The sequence below is a fragment of the Hakea prostrata genome, chromosome 2 (genome assembly GCF_041222555.1).
Source record: "Hakea prostrata isolate BN-2017 chromosome 2, UWA_Hpros_2, whole genome shotgun sequence".
In the NCBI taxonomy this organism is placed as follows: domain Eukaryota; kingdom Viridiplantae; phylum Streptophyta; class Magnoliopsida; order Proteales; family Proteaceae; genus Hakea; species Hakea prostrata.
The window spans coordinates 12,224,276-12,244,205 of NC_142601.1; the positions used below are offsets into that span (position 1 = coordinate 12,224,276).

General features: G+C 39.5%; 1 protein-coding gene and 1 non-coding gene across 2 annotated transcripts; both read left to right on the plus strand.

Moving 5' to 3' along the window:
• Positions 1-23: 23 nt before the first annotated feature.
• LOC149023770 (uncharacterized) lies at positions 24-18,803 on the plus strand. The gene is made up of 8 exons (XM_089143356.1): positions 24-101; positions 536-750; positions 839-893; positions 1,108-1,179; positions 1,648-1,872; positions 1,963-2,079; positions 15,598-16,062; positions 17,604-18,803. The coding sequence occupies exons 1-8, from the start codon at positions 24-26 to the stop codon at positions 18,801-18,803; spliced, it is 2,427 nt and encodes an 808-aa protein (XP_088999482.1).
• TRNAW-CCA (transfer RNA tryptophan (anticodon CCA)) lies at positions 14,902-14,973 on the plus strand. The gene has a single exon. It is a non-coding gene; the product is annotated as a tRNA-Trp (tRNA).
• Positions 18,804-19,930: the final 1,127 nt, after the last annotated feature.

The following is a 19,930-nucleotide window of genomic DNA, read 5'->3' on the forward strand; positions in this document are numbered from 1 at the left end:
TCTCCTCCCCACTGAGACCAGACATGATGCAAATCCGTGGCAATGACTTTGCAATTTGTACAAAGAAGGGAACTATTTACATCCAAAGTACACAAAAAAAGGTAATAATATTTTGCAACTCAGTGGTATACAAGAAAAGAGTATACATGACATAGCCCCTTGGCAACAAATTCACATGTTGTATATTATATGTCCCCATTGTATATATTAATATATACGGATCTAAGGCACAGCGGTAGTGCGTCTGAGTCCGTGGAGTCAGAAGGTCGCGTGTTCAATTTACCCATATTTTTCTTTTTTCAAAAAAAAATATGTAATAGTTTATTTATTTCTTTCTTTAAAGAAAGGAAATTAAATCAAATATCTTACATATCATATTATTAAAAATAAAGATCCTGTGGCGCAGCAGTGGTAGCGCGTCTGAGTATGAAGAGTCAGAAGGCCGCGTGTTCGATTCACGCCAGGTTCAATTTACTTTTTTCCCTAATGAAGGAAAATTGAATCAAATATTTTACATATCATCTTATGAATACAGGAGAACCTGTGGCGCAGTGGTAGCGCGTCTGAGTCTGTGGAGTCAGAAGGCCGCGTGTTCGATTCACGCCAGGTTCAATCTTCTTTTTTCTTTAATGAAGCGAAATTGAATGAATCATCTTACATATCATCTTATGAAAAACAAAGTACCTGTGGCGCAGTGGTAGCGCGTCTGAGTCTGTGGAGTCAGAAGGCCGCGTGTTCGATTCACGCCAGGTTCAATTTACTTTTTTCTTTAATGAAGGAAAATTGAATCAAATATTTTACATATCATCTTATGAAAAGTACAGTACCTGTGGCGCAGTGGAAGCGCGTCTGAGTCTGTAGAGTCAGAAGGCCGCGTGTTCGATTCACGCCAGGTTCAATCTTCTTTTTTCTTTAATGAAGCGAAATTGAATGAATCATCTTACATATCATCTAATGAAAAACAAAGTACCTGTGGCGCAGTGGTAGCGCGTCTGAGTCTGTAGAGTCAGAAGGCCGCGTGTTCGATTCACGCCAGGTTCAATTTTCTTTTTTCCCTAATGAAGGAAAATTGAATCAAATATTTTACGTATCATCTTATGAATACAGAAGAACCTGTGGCGCAGTGGTAGCGCGTCTGAGTCTGTGGAGTCAGAAGGCTGCGTGTTCGATTCACGCCAGGTTCAATTTTCTTTTTTCTTTAATGAAGGGAAATTGAATGAAATATTTTACATATCATCTTATGAAAAATAAAGTACCTGTGGCGCAGTAGTAGCGCGAGTCTCTAAAATCAGAAGGCCACGTGTTCGATTCAAGCCAGGTTCAATATATTTTTTTCTTTAATGAAGGGAAATCGAATCAAATATTTTATATATCATCGTATCAATACTGAAGTACCTGTGGCGCGTCTGAGTCTGTCGAGTTATTGCTAAATATTTAGCTAACCGTTTGAAAGTTATTTTGCCCAACATTATTAGTGAAACCTGATCCATTTCTGACAATGTGTACTTGGCACATGAATGTCGTCCCTTCATGAAGAACTCTACCTCAAAGCGTGATTATTTTGCTTTGAAACTCGACCTGTGTAAAGCATATGACAAGTTAGAATGGGGTTTTATTGATGAATGTTTGAACTTTTGGGGGTTTCAGGCAAAGTGGGTGAGGTGGATAATGCAATGCATCACAACCGTTACTTTTCAAATTAAAGTTAATGGTCAATTATCGGAGCCAGTGGTTCCAACTCGGGGCATTCGACAGGGCTGCCCTCTCAGTCCATATATTTTCATTCTCTGTCATGAGGCTTTGTCTAGGAGATTAAATGCAAATATTGGTATCCCTAGGTTGCCAGGATTGCGAATATCTCGACATAGTCCTGTTATTAACCATCTTTTTTTCGCTGATGATTGTATGATTTTTTGTCCTGCAAGTGAATATAATGCTCATCATATAAATTTTATTCTTCAGGAATATATGCATGTTTCTGGACAGCATATTAATTCAATGAAATCTTCTGTGGTGTTTAGTAAATGTACAAGTTTGAATGTTCGGAGAGCTATCACTTCTATTCTTCAAATTGCTGAGGTGAGTTCCCATGGTACATATCTAGGTTTACCATCTACTTTTGGTAAATCTAAAACTCAAGCATTTTCTTCTTTTCGGGAAAGAATAGCTAAAAAGTTAGCCTGTTGGAAAGGTAAGCTATTATCAAGTGCTGGTAAAGAAATTCTAATTAAAGCAGTTGCTCAAGCTCTTCCAACTTATGCAATGTCTAATTTTTTATTCCCAAAACAGGTAACGGATGAGTTATCACAACAAATTAGACTTTTTTGGTGGGGCAAGGGCTCTCAAAAGGGTATTTCTTGGGTATCATGGGAGAAGCTCTGTAACTCAAAAAAGCATGGTGGTTTAGGGTTTCGTGATCTCTATTTTTTCAATAGAGCTTTAGTAGCCAAACAAGCCTGGAGATTACTTCAGAATCCTAGTTCATTGTGGGCCGAGGTTATTAAATCTAAATATTTTCCTAATGATGATTTTCTTGATGCTAGGTGTGCGAAGGGCTGCTCTTGGGGTTGGCGGAGTTTACATGTTGGAAAAGAAGTTCTTAAAAAAGGTTTGATTCGAAGTATTGGTAATGGTTACCAAACAAAGGTATTTTCTGACCCTTGGATTCCTGAGTTACCTTTGAACCGTATTTGGAGAGTTTCACCCTCTGGCAGTCCTGTATGCGTTGGTGAATTAATACATTGGCCCTCAAGATCTTGGGATACCTTTAAATTGCGGCTTTGGTTTTCGGCGCCTGAGATTAGTGCAATTCTTAGGATTCCTATTTTATCTGAGATTGTGCGGGGTAGATGGATGTGGAAGCATACTCGCACAGGTACTTTCACTGTTAGATCTGCTTATTTTATGGAGTTAAACGCCTCTTTGGGCTTATCTGCTAGAGGCACCACTTCTGTCTCTCTATCTTTTTGGTCTACACTTTGGAAAATTCATACGCTTCCTAAGATTAGACTGTTTCTCTGGAAAGTAGGTCATAATGCTTTACCTACAAATTTTCTTTTGTTCCAAAGAGGTGGTTTCTATACTCCTTTGTGTCTTTATTGCAAATGTGCCCCTGAATCAATTGTTCATATTTTATTTCATTGTCCTTTTGCAAAACTGTGTTGGAAGGTCTCTCCCCTTCGGTTGGATACAGATCTTTTCCATGGCCATGACATTGTGGACTGGTGGAACTTTATTGAATCACTCTTTCAATATTCTGGTAATTTAGATTGGGTACATACTATATGGAGTGTAGTAGCTTGGTTAATTTGGAAGGCCAGGAATGTTTATCTATTTGAAGGGCGTGAACCCAGCATTAATATTTTTCTTTGGTATCTAAATGGTTTGTTGCAAGATATTAGTGGTCACTTTATTGAGGATGTTTCTACATCAGCCACAATTGAAGTGTTGGATCCTCCTATGTTGATTGTTTCATCAGGTGTATTATTTAATGATGTGTATCCACAAATGACAAACGTTGATGATATCAATTTTTTTCATGTATTCTCGGATGGTTCATGGGACTCCACAACTTCTCGTAAGGGGGGCCCCTCCCCCCTGGTCGGGGGGGGGTTATAAAAAATCCCCTGGGGTTTTTTTTTTGCTCTGGTTTTAAAAAAGAGGGGGTTTTTTTTTCCCCCCAAAGGGGTGGAAGAAAAAAAGAAAAACTACTAAAAAATTTAAAAAAATTTTGTTTAAATAAAAAAAAATTACAAATTCTTCAAACATACAAAAGTGAAATTGCAATACAATTGAGAGATGAAGATCTTTAGCAAATCTGAAGAGCTTGAAGTAGCAACCGAACGAACCACTGATCGATGAGGTTGAGTCACACCTTGATGCTGTCTTTAAGGTAACTGATGCACCCTACTACCAAGGGTTCTTCGCACCACCACCTCCAAGATAAAGCAACCTCCAACTAGAAGATGAGGTAGTTCTTCTAGTCCCTTCAAGGAGCCAAAAGCTAGAGCACAACACTTAGACAACTCAAGAAAGAAATGAACTTTGTAAAACAAATAATGTGAGTGAGGAGTGTCACAATAGCACACAATATGCAATGAAGGGTTGGGTTTATATAGGCCCAAACCACACCTCCTCACAAGGGGAGAATCAATTCTCCACTAATGGAGAATCAATGGTTTGTCCCTCCTCCACTAATGTGAATAAACCCCCTTGACCTAACCTCCCCACTACTTGGGGAAGTAACTCTCATATTCACTTCTTTGGAATGAATAGGCTTTAACCCATTCAAAGACCTTAACCCCCACTCATGGTAATGGCCATGAATGGTCATGAAGTTGAAATGAGAAATAAAGGTCAAGAGTTAGAATTTGAGTAATTCCACCATTCAAGTTAGCCCACCTCATCACCATGATCAAGACCTTTAAGACCCATGACCAATGTCATGAAGAGCCTCATAACCAAAGTCATGAAGGGCCTCCTTTACTCATGGTGCCTCATTACCACCCTTACTTCATGGTCCCACACACAAACAAAACAATTAAATAAAAGAAATGCAAAAACTAATTTTGAAACTTAACATATAGATAATATAGTTTTTAATAAAAAAACCTAACAATCCCCCACAAGTTTCAAAATTGCAAAAAAAGGACTTGTGTTGTGACTTTATTAGACACTAAGGGACACATCGTTGTAGGTGTCTTTCAGACTCCTTGAACCTTTCCTCATTAGTGTAGTTGACCGCCCCATCATCCATGTCCTAAATGTCGACTTTTGGAGCTACCTTTTACACTACACATTGGACTTTTGAACCGGCCATGTCCCTTATCCTGGATTCATGAATGTTTAAAGAACTCGCCTATAAGTTCTCATTGGCAGCGGCCAAACCACCTACATCCACTTAGGTTAGTCTCTGATGTGCACCACAATTAACACACCCCCACATTCCTTGGGATTAGACTAATTAAGAGCTTCGCTCAACCTTACTCTTGTGGTAGTACTATTACCTTCATCTACACCCTAGAATGGAATAATTATAAATGGTAGTACTGAACCGGTCTTCCCATGACTTCGTTTGTACCCCTTGAACCTAATTCAGGTATTTAGCCTCTTCACATAGGTAGGGTATCCATCATGTGACCTAAGGATTAGGCATTAACCCCATTCCTGTAGATGCAATACACAAGTTTTTGACAGACATAGCCTTTGTGAACATGTCAGCTTGATTCCTTTCTGACTTCACATAATCAATAGCTATCATTCCTTCATCTATGTACTGTCGCACAAGATTGTGTCTAAGGCGTATATGCCTCCTTTTACCATTGTACATCTTATTCTTGGCTAAGTGAATAGCCGCTTGGTTATCACAATGTAGTGATACCGATGGCGTCGATATTTCCCACAATGGTATATCCGCCATTAAACTTCTAAGCCATTTGGCTTCTGTTCCTGCCTTCTCTAAGGCTATGAACTCAGCTTCCATGGTAGAGCCTGTTCCACATGATTGCTTTGTGGACTTCCAAGATATTGCACCGCCTGCTAATGTAAACATATACCCACTAGTGGCTAAGGATTCGTTTGTATCCGAAATCCAATTAGCATCGCAATACCCTTCTAAAACTGTTGGTTTACCACTATAGTGTAAACTATAGTCTATTGTACCTTTTAGGTACCTTAGTAATCTATCAATTGCACTACAATGCTCTTTATTTGGATTTTGAGTATGTTGACTCAACTTTCCTACCGCAAGAGCAATATCCGGACGTGTACAATTCATAAGATATGAAACTGAACCAATGATTTGTGCATACCTTTTCTGGTTCACTGGTTCACCCAAGTTCCTTTTCAAATGACATCCCACCTCAAAAGGTGTTTTGACTGCTGAAAGTTCATGGTAGCCATACTTTGTAAGTATGTTTTCCACATAACGAGCTTGAGATAGTGAAATACAATTCCCTTGCTTGATGATCTTGATCCCAAGAATCATATCAGCTTCCCCTAAGTCTTTTGTGTCAAAATTAGACATCAAAATATGCTTAGTTTGATTCACTATTGCCAAGCTCGTCCCCATTATCAACATATCATCTACGTATAATAGAATAAATACGCCTTTACCACTGTGAAACTTGCTATATAAGCACCTTTCGACATTGTTGATGATAAAACCATTTGAAATTAGAGCCTTGTCTAATTTTTCATGCCATTGCTTAAGCGCTTGCTTCAATCCATATAAGGATTTTCGAAGCTTGCAAACCTTTTGCTCTTGTCCTTTTACAATACAACCTTCTGGTTGTTTTATGTAAATTTTCTCTTCTAAATCACCATTTAGAAAAGCAGTTTTTACATCCATTTGATGGATGACCAAGTTATGTATTGACACAATTGCCAACATAACTCTTATTGAGGCAATTCTTAACACAGGGGCAAATGTGTCAAAATAATCGATGTTTGGTTTTTGCCTAAATCCCTTGACAACAAGTCTAGCCTTGAAACGATCAAGGGACCCATCACTTTTTAACTTCTTTCGAAATATCCACTTGGTCTCCAAAGTTTAGAGCCAATTGGTAAATCTACCAATTCCCAAGTATTATTCGCCAAGATTGAATCAAGTTCACTCTTGATTGCCTCCTTTCAAAAGATGGCATCTAGTGATGTGATAGCCTCTTTATAATTAAGAGGATCCTTATCAACCAAATAAACAAGCCACCTCATCATCCTTATATTTGAGTCTTTTGAGTCGTTTGCTCGTTCTTGATTGATTCCCATCACTAATACCCAATTGATTGATATTCTCTTCAATTGGATCCAATTCCCCATTGATCAATTGGCTCTCCTTACTTATAGGTACGGCGAAGTTAAAGGGGAATATTCTTTCAAAAAACTCAACGTCCCTTGATTCTATGATGCTATTTGGTTCAATAACATCATCCATGGATTTAATTACCATGAATCGGTATGCCGTGCTATTTATCGCATACCCCAAGAACACACAATCACATGTTTTGGGACCTAGTTTCCTTTTCTTGGAATCCGGTAATAACACCTTGGCCAAACAGCCCCAAACACGTAAATGTTTTATACTTGGTTTTCTACCAAACCATTTTTCAAATGGAACCATACCGGTCTTGTTATGTGGGATTCTATTTAATAGATAACATGAAGTCAACATGGCTTCCCCCCACATATCAAGTGGTACATTTGAACTCAACAACATGGAGTTCATCATCTCTTTAAGAGATCTATTTTTCCTTTCCGCTACCCCATTTGATTCCGGTTGGTAAGGAGCGGTCGTTTCATGGATAATGCAATTTTCTTCACAAAACTTATCAAGATTAAAATACTCAGTCCCTCTATCGGTTCTAAGTCTTTTAATCTTCTTGCCAAGTTGATTTTCAACTTCCGTTTTGTAAGATATAAATGCCTTTCCGGCCTCATCCTTTGATTTGAGCAAATAAATCATGGTATATCTAGAATAATCATCTATGAAGGTGATAACATAATTGTTTCCTCCCCTTGACTCATATGACTTATAGTCACATAAGTCACTATGGATCAATTCCAAGAGATCACTCTTTCTATCCATAGTCTTGTGAGGCATTTTGGTTAACTTAGCCTCCACACAAGTTTTACACTTGTCCTTAGGAGATTCCACCTTTTCAGTGATCATCCCTAACTTGCATAGTTTGGTGATATATTTTACACTACTATGACCTAACCTACCATGCCACAAATCAAAAGAATTAGACGAAACAACAAAGTAAGCAGAAGAGGTACTTGCCTTTTCAATTACAACATTGTAAATACTAAGTACAAACAATCCCTCACTAAGATATCCCTTTCCCACAAATACATTGTTTTTAGTGATAATTGCTTTATCACTTTCAAAAGCCAACTTCATTCCTACTTTATTAAGCAAAGGAATTGAAATTAAATTTCGCCTAATATCCGGCACATGGAGAACATTGGTGAGAACAATAGTTTTTCCCGAAGTAAGATTCAAAGTCACCTTACCTTTTGTAACACCCAGCCTAAATCTAGCCCGGAAACCCGATGTGTTTTGGGTGAAGTCGGGTTTTGTTTAATGTTGACTTTGAAGTTTGACCGTGATTTCAGATTTACTATCTTTGAAAATCTTAGGAAGATGTCTTTGTGGGCCATCTCAGTAGAAGATATGGTGTTTGACCCAAAACCCATGGATATTGATGATGGTGTTTCCTTATGGAAACCTTATTTGATTTGGTGTTGAACTATTTATTTGTGAAGAAGAACTTGGTTGGTGGACCTAAAGCTTAGTTGGACCTGGTTTGAAGACATCCCTCCATACTAGGTAAGTAGTATGATGTGTTGAAAGAAGCCCATCCAAAAATATTGAAGTTAGGCCCATTAAATCCCTATTTTTGAACAAGCTGTCCAAGCAGTGGCATTTTGGTAAATATCTGTTTTGAAGGTTTTCAAAAGCTTTATTTCTTTTAATTTCGTGGTAAACTATTTCCATTATGTTTCTAAACCTCTAGATAGTGTGGGATCGATTTTTGAACTTCCTCTTTGGCAACCAATCAACCAACAGGGTCAGTTTGGTCAGTTTGGTGAAACCCTAGTAACTCTTGAACTCTTTGTGCTATTTAAAAGGGGGGAACTCCAAGTGTTTCACTCTCAATCTGTTTCTAAGCCTTGGGAGAACGTGGGAAGATTCCTATAACCTCTCCTTCGAAGCCAAGAAAGATCCTCAAGCATCTCTTCAGATTTCTTCATCGGTTTCTCTTCTAAAATGTTGGTATTCAATTCGCTTCTTCTTTAATTCATTCTTTCTTCTCTACTTCTGATTTTCTGATCATGAGAAGGGTATTACACTGCTGTAATAACCTCTTCTTTAATTCTTTTAGCCCTAGAGTGAATCCCCCAATTCACTCTATGATCTTGAAGCCATATGGCGATGATCCTTGAATTTGATTCCACCAAAGCTATTAATGATACTTTCCCTAATTTCCTACCTATCTTTATTATTGTGGGGAAGGTCTCATATTATTACCGTGACCTTCCCTTGTGTCCTCATGATTGAGGAGTTGATCCTTGTTTTTCTTTGGAACAATTGGCAACCCTTCTATTTTCTATCAATTCATTGGACTCTCCCCAAAACTTTTCTTGATTGTAAATTCTTTGCCCTAAGGGTGAATCTTTATTCTCCCTAGTCTTTTCGTGGGATACACGGATTCTTGTTAGTAAATCCCTAATTGTATGATTTGAATTTGTTTCCCTTCACTTTAATTGAGAACCTTATTTTCTCTCATTAGTAGACCCTTTCTAATTCCATTCTTTATTTTGAAATACTAATGAGATTTTCCTTTATCTATCTTGGGTTGTTTTTATGAGAATTAATTATGGGTAACTCTCATGGGAGGTAACCAACTCTCATGAGAGGTAATCATATCTGAAACCCTAATGTTCTTTTATCTGTTGGAAACTTCCCAACACTTTTTCAGATTGTGCATTCTTTGTTTCTCTTTCCCTTGGGTGATATTTGTGTTAACCTAAACTTGATCACTATATTTTCTTCATGATCCATGTTTAACCTAATTAGGATTTCTAATTATTCTTTTTTCGTTCTTGTTCTTTTTGAGATCAGGAAGAAGATGATGCATTCTTGCAACCATCTATTCCATGATCTCATTCTATTCTTTGAGATCTATGATCATCATCATGATCTTAACCCTAGCTAATAGATTCTTGAAACCTTAACCCTAACCCTTGAATGATCTTTCTGGAAACCTTTTGTAACCTTCCATGTGAGGGAAACCTCATGAGTAATGTTTCTGTTAACATAAACTAGATTTCCTATGAATTCTTGTTATTTTCTTGATAACAATCATTCCCTCTCTTTCCGTGATCATAACCTTTTCATGAGCCATATGTTATGATGAAACCCTAACCTCTTTGTTACAAACCTATTGTGATTGATTTTTCGGACTATGATCTCCCCCATGTCTTCATTTGGGTTTGGTTGTACTTGGTCTTCAACCCCATGAGCAAAGCACCCTTGTATAGCAATATACTTGGGGGCGGTTACTAGTGGCGGTTGATTAAACCAAGCGACCGCCTTAAGCGACCGCCCGGTTCTGCTTGCGGGAAAATGCCCTATTTTGCCCCCTGTTCGTTATAAATAGCATCCCTCGCCCTATTAACGCATTATTTTGTTCGGGATTGCTATTTTGGGCGATTAGGCGGCAGTGGAATCGTGCGGGATTCAGTGTCCAAGTGTCGTTAATGATATGAAACCTTTTCTCTTCTATTATTGGTGATTCTTATTAAGGTAATGAGTCTCCATCTTCTATTCTCTTCTTTTTAACCTCTGATTGATATGAACCCATCCCCATTTTGTTAGTGGTTACCCAATTGATTTGTTGTATCTCCCTTTTCAATGTTCTTGATGAGATCCCGTCCGTAAACGAATCCCGCATTTGTTTAATGGATGGATCCCATCAAGGGGAATGATTTGGGTATTAAATCTTTGTTAATTTTAGGGTTTCTTGTTACCCCCTTGTTCTAGACCTATTAAGCTTGAAATTCGGACTAAGATCATCCCAAAACGGATTGAAATCGGATGATAAAAAGTCTGATTTTCGGAGTTGGAAACTGCTCAGAAACAGGGTGGTCGCTTGTGGAGGTCGCTTAACTTAAGCAACCGCCACAAGCAACCGGCTGGTTTCCAGTAACTGTGTAGGTTTGATTTTTGAATTGTTTTGACTCTTGACTCTTATACATTCTTGTAACCCTATGCCTAGGTGTTCTCTGTTTCAAATAAAAGTCTTATAATAGTTTTTGGATTGCAAGTTAGAGGACTTCTACTAAATTACAGGGTAAGGACATGCATTCTTATTTATATGCAATTACATATACATGATGATTCTGTTGTTCTATTTACTATTCTTTGATCATGTAACTTGCTGTAATTGTATAAAGTATGTGAATCTTATTGTACACTTGCTGTTTGTGGTATTCCTTGATGTACTTCATCTTTCATGATATTGCACAACTGTTCATGGTATGATAAAGAGTGTTGTAGTGTGATTGTGATGGAAGGGGTATTCCATTGGGATATCTTGGCTTGGGATATCGAAGGGCTGTGGAATGGGACACATGCCCGCTGATGTCTCCAAAGACTATCATGATTACCGATGACATACTTAGGGAGTCTAGAATTGCATGGCTAGGTACCCCACATGCTATTACCCTTTCGGCAGGGGAATTGAAGCCGGGTGACCCGTGACAATGGTGACGTGACTATGTTTCATCCAACAGCGGTAACCAGTCCGTGCGGAGACTCAGTGGTCCACTATTGGTCATGTAATGGTAGGGTTGCATATGTTAGGATTGGGCTCATGGACGTCCAAGGAGCGGACCGGGTGTCGCGAGTAGTCATGAGAGCATCCGCCCCAATAATATGTGGATGACCATAGGGTTAAGGAGTGGAGTCCAACAGAGGTAGCCAGTCCGTGAGGATTCTCACTCCTAGGTTGCGAAGGATACTTAACCGAGTTGGTTGGTGCCATAGGGGAAGTATCTGGACTTCATATAGTATGTTACCATTATGACCTTGCATTGGATTAGAAACCCCGACATGAGCCAGTACTCATTGCCAATGGTCGTGGTGAGAGAGTGTTGACTTAACCCCCAGCCACGGTTTTGAGAGCCAGGTGTGGACTTACCCCTTTGCCCAGGATCCCTACAGAGGTAACCAGTCCTTGCCGGATCAGAGTGATGAGACTTACCCAAAGGAGGGCTGGTGTATATCTTAAAGCATGTCAGCCATTAGAGACTTGCATAGTTAGATCTTAGTAGCATTCATATTTCTGCATACCATCCATATCATTTCATCTGTGCATTCGTGGATTGTATTGACATATATATGAGAATTGCTTGTTCCTTACTGAGTTCGTTGGAACTCATTCCTTTCATTGTATGTATTATATAAACTGTACAGATGGTTGCACAACGTCGGAAGTTGGAGATGATTCGTATGAAAGAGCCTTCTCGTTTGAAGCTGATGTGGCACAGACAGTGGTACATGGACTTGCAGAGCATGAAGCCTCCTGAAGATGAAGATTATCTAGTTATTTATTTTGCTTCCGCTGAACTCGATATTACATTTGATTCTTGATTCTTTCCTTTGATTATTTCTTAGATATTTATCGGAGTATTTGGACTCCTGTAACCTGTTTATTAATTATTGCACTATTCTTGCTCTTGATTATCTGTATTTGTATTTATTATTATTGATAGACTAAAACCATGGATCTTGTGACGGTTCACATCCGCGGGTTGTCGGGCGGTTAACCGGGCCTGGCGGGCGGGGTGTGACACCTTTTCCCATAACAGGAGCACTTTGGGAGTTTCCCATAAATACCTTTTCATCATTTGAGCCCATAGAATAGGAGGAAAACATCTTGAGATCACCACAGATATGTCTTGTAGCACCGCTATCCAACACCCAATCCTTTGGTTTTTCAACCAAATTGGCTTCTGTGATCATAGCTACAAACACATCATCTTCAACTAGGTTCACCTTTTCAACTTTTTTCTTCTTGAACCTACAATCTTTCTTAAAATGGCCAACCTTTCCACAAACAAAACAAGTAAATTTCTTCTTCTTAGAAGACTCATCATATTCTTGATGACTTTTCCTCTTCTTGTTTTGCTTGTTGGTTTCAACCAAGTTCGCTTTTAGGCGACTTTCTCCAAGGTCTTTTTCACCTTTGTCTTTGAATCGGTTCCTTTCTTCAATCTGATCCTTACAACCAACTGGTCTAAGGTCAATCCTGTCTTCTTATATTTCATAGACATCTTGAAAGCATTCCATGAAGGTGGAAGTTTCTCAATCAAGGCACCGGTTACAAATTCTTCTGGTAAGACCATTTTCTCTTTTGCTAACTTTCCAACCACAATTTGAAATAAATCAATTTGGGTTGATATTTTGTCACTATCTTTCATAGTAAAATTTAGAAAGCTAGCCACCAAGTATTTCTTTGAACCAGCATCTTCAAGAGAATAATTTTTAACCAAAGCATCCCAAATCGAATAGGCATATTCTAATGAACTATACACATGGTATAAGTCATTAGATAATGCATTCAAAATTCGATTCTTGCATTGGTAGTCCGCTTGAATCCAAGCCACCCTTTTGCCCTCCTTAACAGGATCATTACTTTTTTCTGGCATGGGTTCAGTCAAGGCAAATGCCACCCCAATTTGGGCTAAGGCAAATAGCAACATTTGCCTCCACCTTTTGAAGTTTTCACCTCCAAACTGTTCAATTTTGTCGAACTCAGTGACAATCCTCATCTTACCCAAATCCGGGATAAGATCTGTCACTGTTGGAATTACATTAGTGGGGATTGAATCATGAGTAGCAAGGAATGGATACCTCATACCATCTATGGCAACAAATGTGTCGTCACCTTGTTTGTTGACGTTACCTTCAACGGTATTGTTTGAAGGATCTCCTTCGGTATTAATTCCATCAACAACCTCAATATTGTTGTCTCCGTCTTTGTTGAAGTCGCCATCTCCAAGACTTGCCATTGGATCTTCCAAATCAATTACCTTAAACTTGTTGGGATAATTGTATTACAAATTCTTCAAACATACAAAAGTGAAATTGCAATACAATTGAGAGATGAAGATCTTTAGCAAATCTGAAGAGCTTGAAGTAGCAACCGAACGAACCACTGATCGATGAGGTTGAGTCACACCTTGATGCTGTCTTTAAGGTAATTGATGCACCCTACTACCAAGGGTTCTTCGCACCACCACCTCCAAGATAAAGCAACCTCCAACTAGAAGATGAGGTAGTTCTTCTAGTCCCTTCAAGGAGCCAAAAGCTAGAGCACAACACTTAGACAACTCAAGAAAGAAATGAACTTTGTAAAACAAATAATGTGAGTGAGGAGTGTCACAATAGCACACAATATGCAATGAAGGGTTGGGTTTATATAGGCCCAAACCACACCTCCTCACAAGGGGAGAATCAACTTTCCTACCGCAAGATCAATATCCGGACGTGTACAATTCATAAGATATGAAACTGAACCAATGAAGGGTTGGGCTTATATGTTAGCTAGAGGTGCTCGTTATTTGGGTATGTCTAAAGTTTGGTGGATGCAGCCACCACGATGTCTTGATCCTTTGTACTCTGTTTCTACTAGGAGGATTTCCCCAGACTTGTTTCTGTTAATGAATTTCTTTTTCTGTGTTTGGCCAAAAAAAAAAAAAAAAAAGAAGGCCCGTGTACAATTCTTGCCAGTATCAATTTAATTTTTTCTTTAATGAAAGGAAATCGAATCAAATATTTTATATATCATCTTTCGAATTCTAAAGTACTGCGGCGCAGTGGCAGTGTGTCTGAGTCCTTAGAGTTAGGAGGCTTCGTGTTCGATTCGCGATTCTATTTTCACCATATTTTTCTTTTTTTCCAAAAAAATATGTAATTGTTTATTTATTTTTTTCTTTAATGAAAGGAAATAGAAGCATTACCAGAAATTGAGATACAAACACAGACAGCCCTCCTGGGCAAACAACCAAATCAAGAACAGGGTTGTATTGCCAAGTGTAGTATCCTTGGCAAATGCATTAAAAACTGAAGTCTTCCACACAAAGAGCCTCCAAGGTAACAGATTACAGATATCCAAGGTCAAGCATTTCATACACAGCCCAGGGCAAACAACCAAATCAAGAATCTAATTGTATTGCCAAGGGTAATATCCTGAGCAAATACATTAAAAACTGAAGTCTTCAACAAAAGAACATCCAATGGTAACATATTACAGATATCCAAGGTCAAGCATTTCATAGAGCTAAATATATTAATTACTCAATTCCTTTTTTCCTACCTTGCATTTTAATGTATAAGGATCTGTGGTGCAATGGTAGCGTGTCTGACTCCAGATCAGAAGATTGCGTGTTTGATTCACGTCAGGTTCAATTATCCCCTAACAATTTTCTTCTTTTCGAAAATTGTATAATAGCTTTTTTCCTTTGTGAAAGGAAATAGATTCATTACCAGAAAAACAACCAAATCAAGAATCTGGATGTATCACTAAGTCCTATGACTGTCAAGACTTTCAAAGGATGATTCACTACTGTGACTTCATGGACTTAGGATTCATAGGAGCCCCTTTCACTTGGTCTAACAGAAGGAAAAAAGATGCTGCTATCAAGATTCGTTTGGATAAAGCTCTTTGTAACTCAGAATGGAGATTGGCGTATGCAGATGCTGTCATTTTTGTTAAGCCTACTATAGGCTCTGATCACCAACCACTCATTATGGATTCGGTTGGAGGCAAATCAAGAGGAAAGAGACCTTTTCGTTTTGAGAGTGCTTGTCTTAGACACCCTGCTGGAAAAACAGTTTGAATCACTGCCTGGTTGAAACAAGCACAAGGGTCACCAGCTGTTAAACTGAACCAAAAGTTACAACAGTGCCAACAAGCTTATAAAACTTGGAATAAAGAGGTTTTTAGCAGGACACAACACTCTATTCTAAAGCTGCAGAAACAATTGGAAATCTTATACAGTTTTGGGGTTAGCAACCAATTGGATGAGCAGATTCAATTTGTGGAGAATGAACTTGATGAGCAATTTGCTAGAGAAGAAGAAATCTGGTTTCAAAAGTCTAGGATTCAGTGGCTGCAATCTGGTGATATGAACACTTCGTTCTTCCATGCCTCAACAACCCAAAGAAGGCAATCCAATTGTATTCTCAGGCTAAAAAATCCAATGGGACAATGGGTCACTAGTAAAGATGAAATTGAAGATGTAGTAACCACACATTTTACTACTGCCTTTACATCAGAAGGTATTGATCACTCGGCACTTCAGGACATTCTCCAACATGTGACACCCATGATTGATGCGAATATGAATGCTGCCTTAGAGAGCATTCCAACTGAGGAGGAGATCAAGACAGCTTTGTTTGCCATGCATCCACTTAAAGCTCCGGGACCGGATGGAATGCCACCTTTATTTTACCAGAAATTATGGGATACAATTCATGTTGATCTTATATCCTTTGTAATGGACTTTTTTGAAACAGGAATACTTAATCCAGAGCTTAATATTTCTTTAATATGTCTTCTTCCGAAAGTGGATCATCCCGAATCTCCAGAGCAATATAGACCCATCAACCTTGGGGGGGGGGGGTGGCCTCAAAGCTTATCTCTAAAATTCTTGCATCAAGGTTACAAAGCATTTTAGAAGATATAATCTCTCTATTTCAGTCAGCCTTCATCTCATCAAGATTGATCTCGGATAATATTTTTATGGCACATGAGGTATTTCATTACATCAAACACAGGAAAAAAGGTAAGAAGAAATACATTGCTCTTAAACTTGATATGAAGAAGGCTTATGATAGATTGGAGTGGGTTTTTATTGAAGAGATGTTGAAAAAATTAGGCTTCAGTCACAGGTGGATCGCATTAATAATGAATTGCATTCGCTCAGCCTCCTATAAACTTCTTCTCAATGGGAACATCAGCAGTCAAATCATCCCTACTCAAGGCATCAAACAGGGAGACCCGAGATCTCCAACTATCTTTATTCTATGCTCCCAAGGACTGAGTTCGGCTATTAGCAAGCAGAGGTATCTCAGCAGATAAAAGGTATAAGCATTAAAAACCGAGCTCCAATTCTTTCTTACCTTTTATTTGCAGATGATTGCTTGTTATTTTCTGAATTAAAGCTTGACCTGGTATGTAACCTGAAAGCATGCTTAGACATCTACTGCAGAGCCAGTGGCCAAGCTATTAATCTCCACAATCCAGCCTGGTCTTCAGCCCTAATACCCCACTGAAATTTATGAGATGGTTCTCTCAGGTATTAAAGGTATCTTATACCAAACAACCTACTAAATACTTGGGCTTGCCACCCAAAATTGGGGTCTCAAAGTCTCAAGCTTTCAGGTATGTTTCAGAGAAACTATCAAATAAACTAGAAGGGTGGAAGATGAAACTGCTTACACATGCTGGAAAAGACATCCTACTCAAGTCAGTTGCCTTTTCTCTTCCTCAATATGTATGTTCCCATTTCAAGCTGCCTAAGTCTAATCATAAAGTGATCAAGCAAGCATCAGCAAATTTCTATTGGGGTTCATCGGAGGGGAAAAATAAAATGCATTGGATCTCTTGGGATTGTTTGTGCAAAGCCAAACCTCAAGGTGGGCTAGGTTTTAAAGATTCGGGTTTACAAAATACAGCACTATTGGCCAAAGTAGCATATCGGTTATGGACCCAGCCTCACTCTCTTTGGGCATCGATTATGAAGGCTATATACTTCCCAAATTGCTCCTTTCTTGAGACTACTCCAGGTAACCAACCTTCATGGGCATGCTTAGTATTTTGGGAGGGAGAAATGCTATTAAAGAACATCTCATTTGGAAGATTGGTCAGGGTGACAAGGTTAAAATATGGGAGGACAAATGGTTACCCACCCTTCCGGGATATTCCATTCAACATCCAAAACCTCATACCTGTCACTTAGAATGGGTTGGTGATATCATTGATCAGCTGTCTCAAACTTGGCGTACAGACTTACTTCACCAATTTTTTCACCAGGATGATGTACGTGCTATACAAAATACCCAACTTAGTTTATTCCCTACTGATGATGAACTATATTGGGCAAGCTCTAAGGATGGCAAAATGTCTGTGAAGTCAGTCTATCGCACTCTCAGTGATAAGCAACCAAGCCTTCAGGTAACACCTCCTTCTACATCTTATATTCCCACATGGCAGCTCATGACCACTAACCAATGGACATTCATTTGGAAAGCTTTTGCACTTCCTAAAGTGAAACATTTTGTATGGCGAGCTTGGGCTGGAGGTATTGCTTCAAGTGATGCACTGTTTAGAAGGAATATCCCAATTGATCCTACATGCAATAGATGTGCCACATCACATGAATATGTGGCCCATCTATTATTCGAATGCCAATTTGCACAAGCATGCTGGTTCCTCAGCCCGCTGGGCTATATTCTCCCTCACGAAGGCCCATTCCAATTAGAGAAATGGATCACTACTGTTTCCCAGCTTAAAACAGGGTCAAAGAGCACTACTAAGGAGCTCCAAGGTCTATGCCTATACATGTGTTGGTTTATATGGCTAGCAAGGAATGATTTCATCTTTAAGAAAAAGAAGTGGACCCCAGAAGAGGGATCTCAAGCTGCCTGTAAGGCCTTGGAAGAATTCAAATCTGCAGATACAATGTTGCCAATTTCAGCTAGAGGCACCCATTTCACATATACATCTTCAGGGCCTTGGGCTTCACCGCCAAATGGATTCGTGAAGCTTAATACTGATACAGCACTCAAGCTCAACTCCGATATGGGCGAGCTGGGCGCAGTTCTAAGAAATTCACATGGGGATCCAATATTTGCTTTATCAGAACCATCCCATTTTAAAGACCCTTTTTTGGGTGAGGCTTTAGCTATGAGAATGGGACTTCTTCATACCTTGGGAGATGGTAGAGATCACATTATGGTGGAGTCGGACTGTCTCGAATTGATCAAGTGCATTAATCACCTAGATTCAACAAGACCACCTCCAACCGCAGCGGCCATTGTGGATGATATTAAAGTACTATGTAGTACCTTTATGTCTTGTAATGTGGCCCATATATTTAGGAAATCTAATTTTGTTGCGGATTTCCTAGCCCGGAAAGCCCAGTCTCTTTCGAACGCGATTGCTTGGCTTATTTCCTCTCCTTGGTTGCGAGAGTTATGCTCTCTCGCTCCCTTGGCTAGTCCGTCTCTTTAAATAAAGAGTTTGATTACCAAAAAAAACAAGAATCTGGATGTATCCTCAGGGAATACATTAAAAACTAAAGTCTTTCACAAAAAGAGCATCCAACGGCAAACAACCAAATCAAGAACCTGGTTGTATTTCCAAGGGTAGTATCTACATTAAGTTGGAAAACAACCAAATCAAGAACCTGGTTGTATTCCCAAGAGTAGTATCCTGAGCAAATACATTAAAAACCAAAGTCTTCCATAGAAAGATCATTCAAAGGGTAGTCGCTACTAGCTGGGAAAAATCGAATCGCCTCTCTGCAACTTTCACAACCCTGATCTCCACCTCCAACGTTCGCAACACCTGAGGCGGAGAGGCTCGCCTGGTAGTCTCTCCGCCTCTGCCTCTTCTCTCCCTCTCTATCTATTTCTCCATCTCCCGGCCGCCTCCTGCCTCTGCCTCTTCTCTCCCTCTCTGTCTCTTTCTCCATCTCCCGGCCGCCTCCTTTCCCGCCTTCCGACTCCACCTTCCGACTCCACCTTCCATCTCCCGCCTCTACCTCTCCCCCTCCGCCTCGCCTTCCCCGCTTGTCACCCTACCGTCTCTGCCTCTCCCATCTGTGCCTCACATCTCTCCCGCTTCACTCTTCTTCTGTTTCTTCTCCCATCTCAGCCTCTCTTCTTCTGTTTCTTCTCCCATCTTCTTACTTCCCATCTCCGCCTTGTCTATCCGCTTCCATCTCTCCCAGCTTTTCCTCTGTCTATTTCCTGTCGAGGAGCACCAGATCTGGTGTTTTTTGGCTTGCTTTTCTTCTTCGCTGCTCGGACGACCAGATCTGGAGTTTTTGACTTCGATCTGTAGTTTTTTCGGTCGCTCCTTCCAGTACTTCTGCTCTCCCTTCACCGGCTACTCCTCATTTGGTTGCAACACTTTTTTTCTTTTTTCTTTTTTTTTTTTAATCAAATAACAAATCAATTCTCCAGTTTCTGCATTCCTTGGTGCACACCCAGACTAACTCCAGCTCTGGGAACAAGTTTTTATGGGTCAAGCTTTACTGGTACGCCTTACGGCAGAGCCGGATGACAGGTCTGAACCTTCTCCGCACTTTCGATGCTACCATCGCAACAACCGTACGAGTTTTGTGTCCGCCCTTG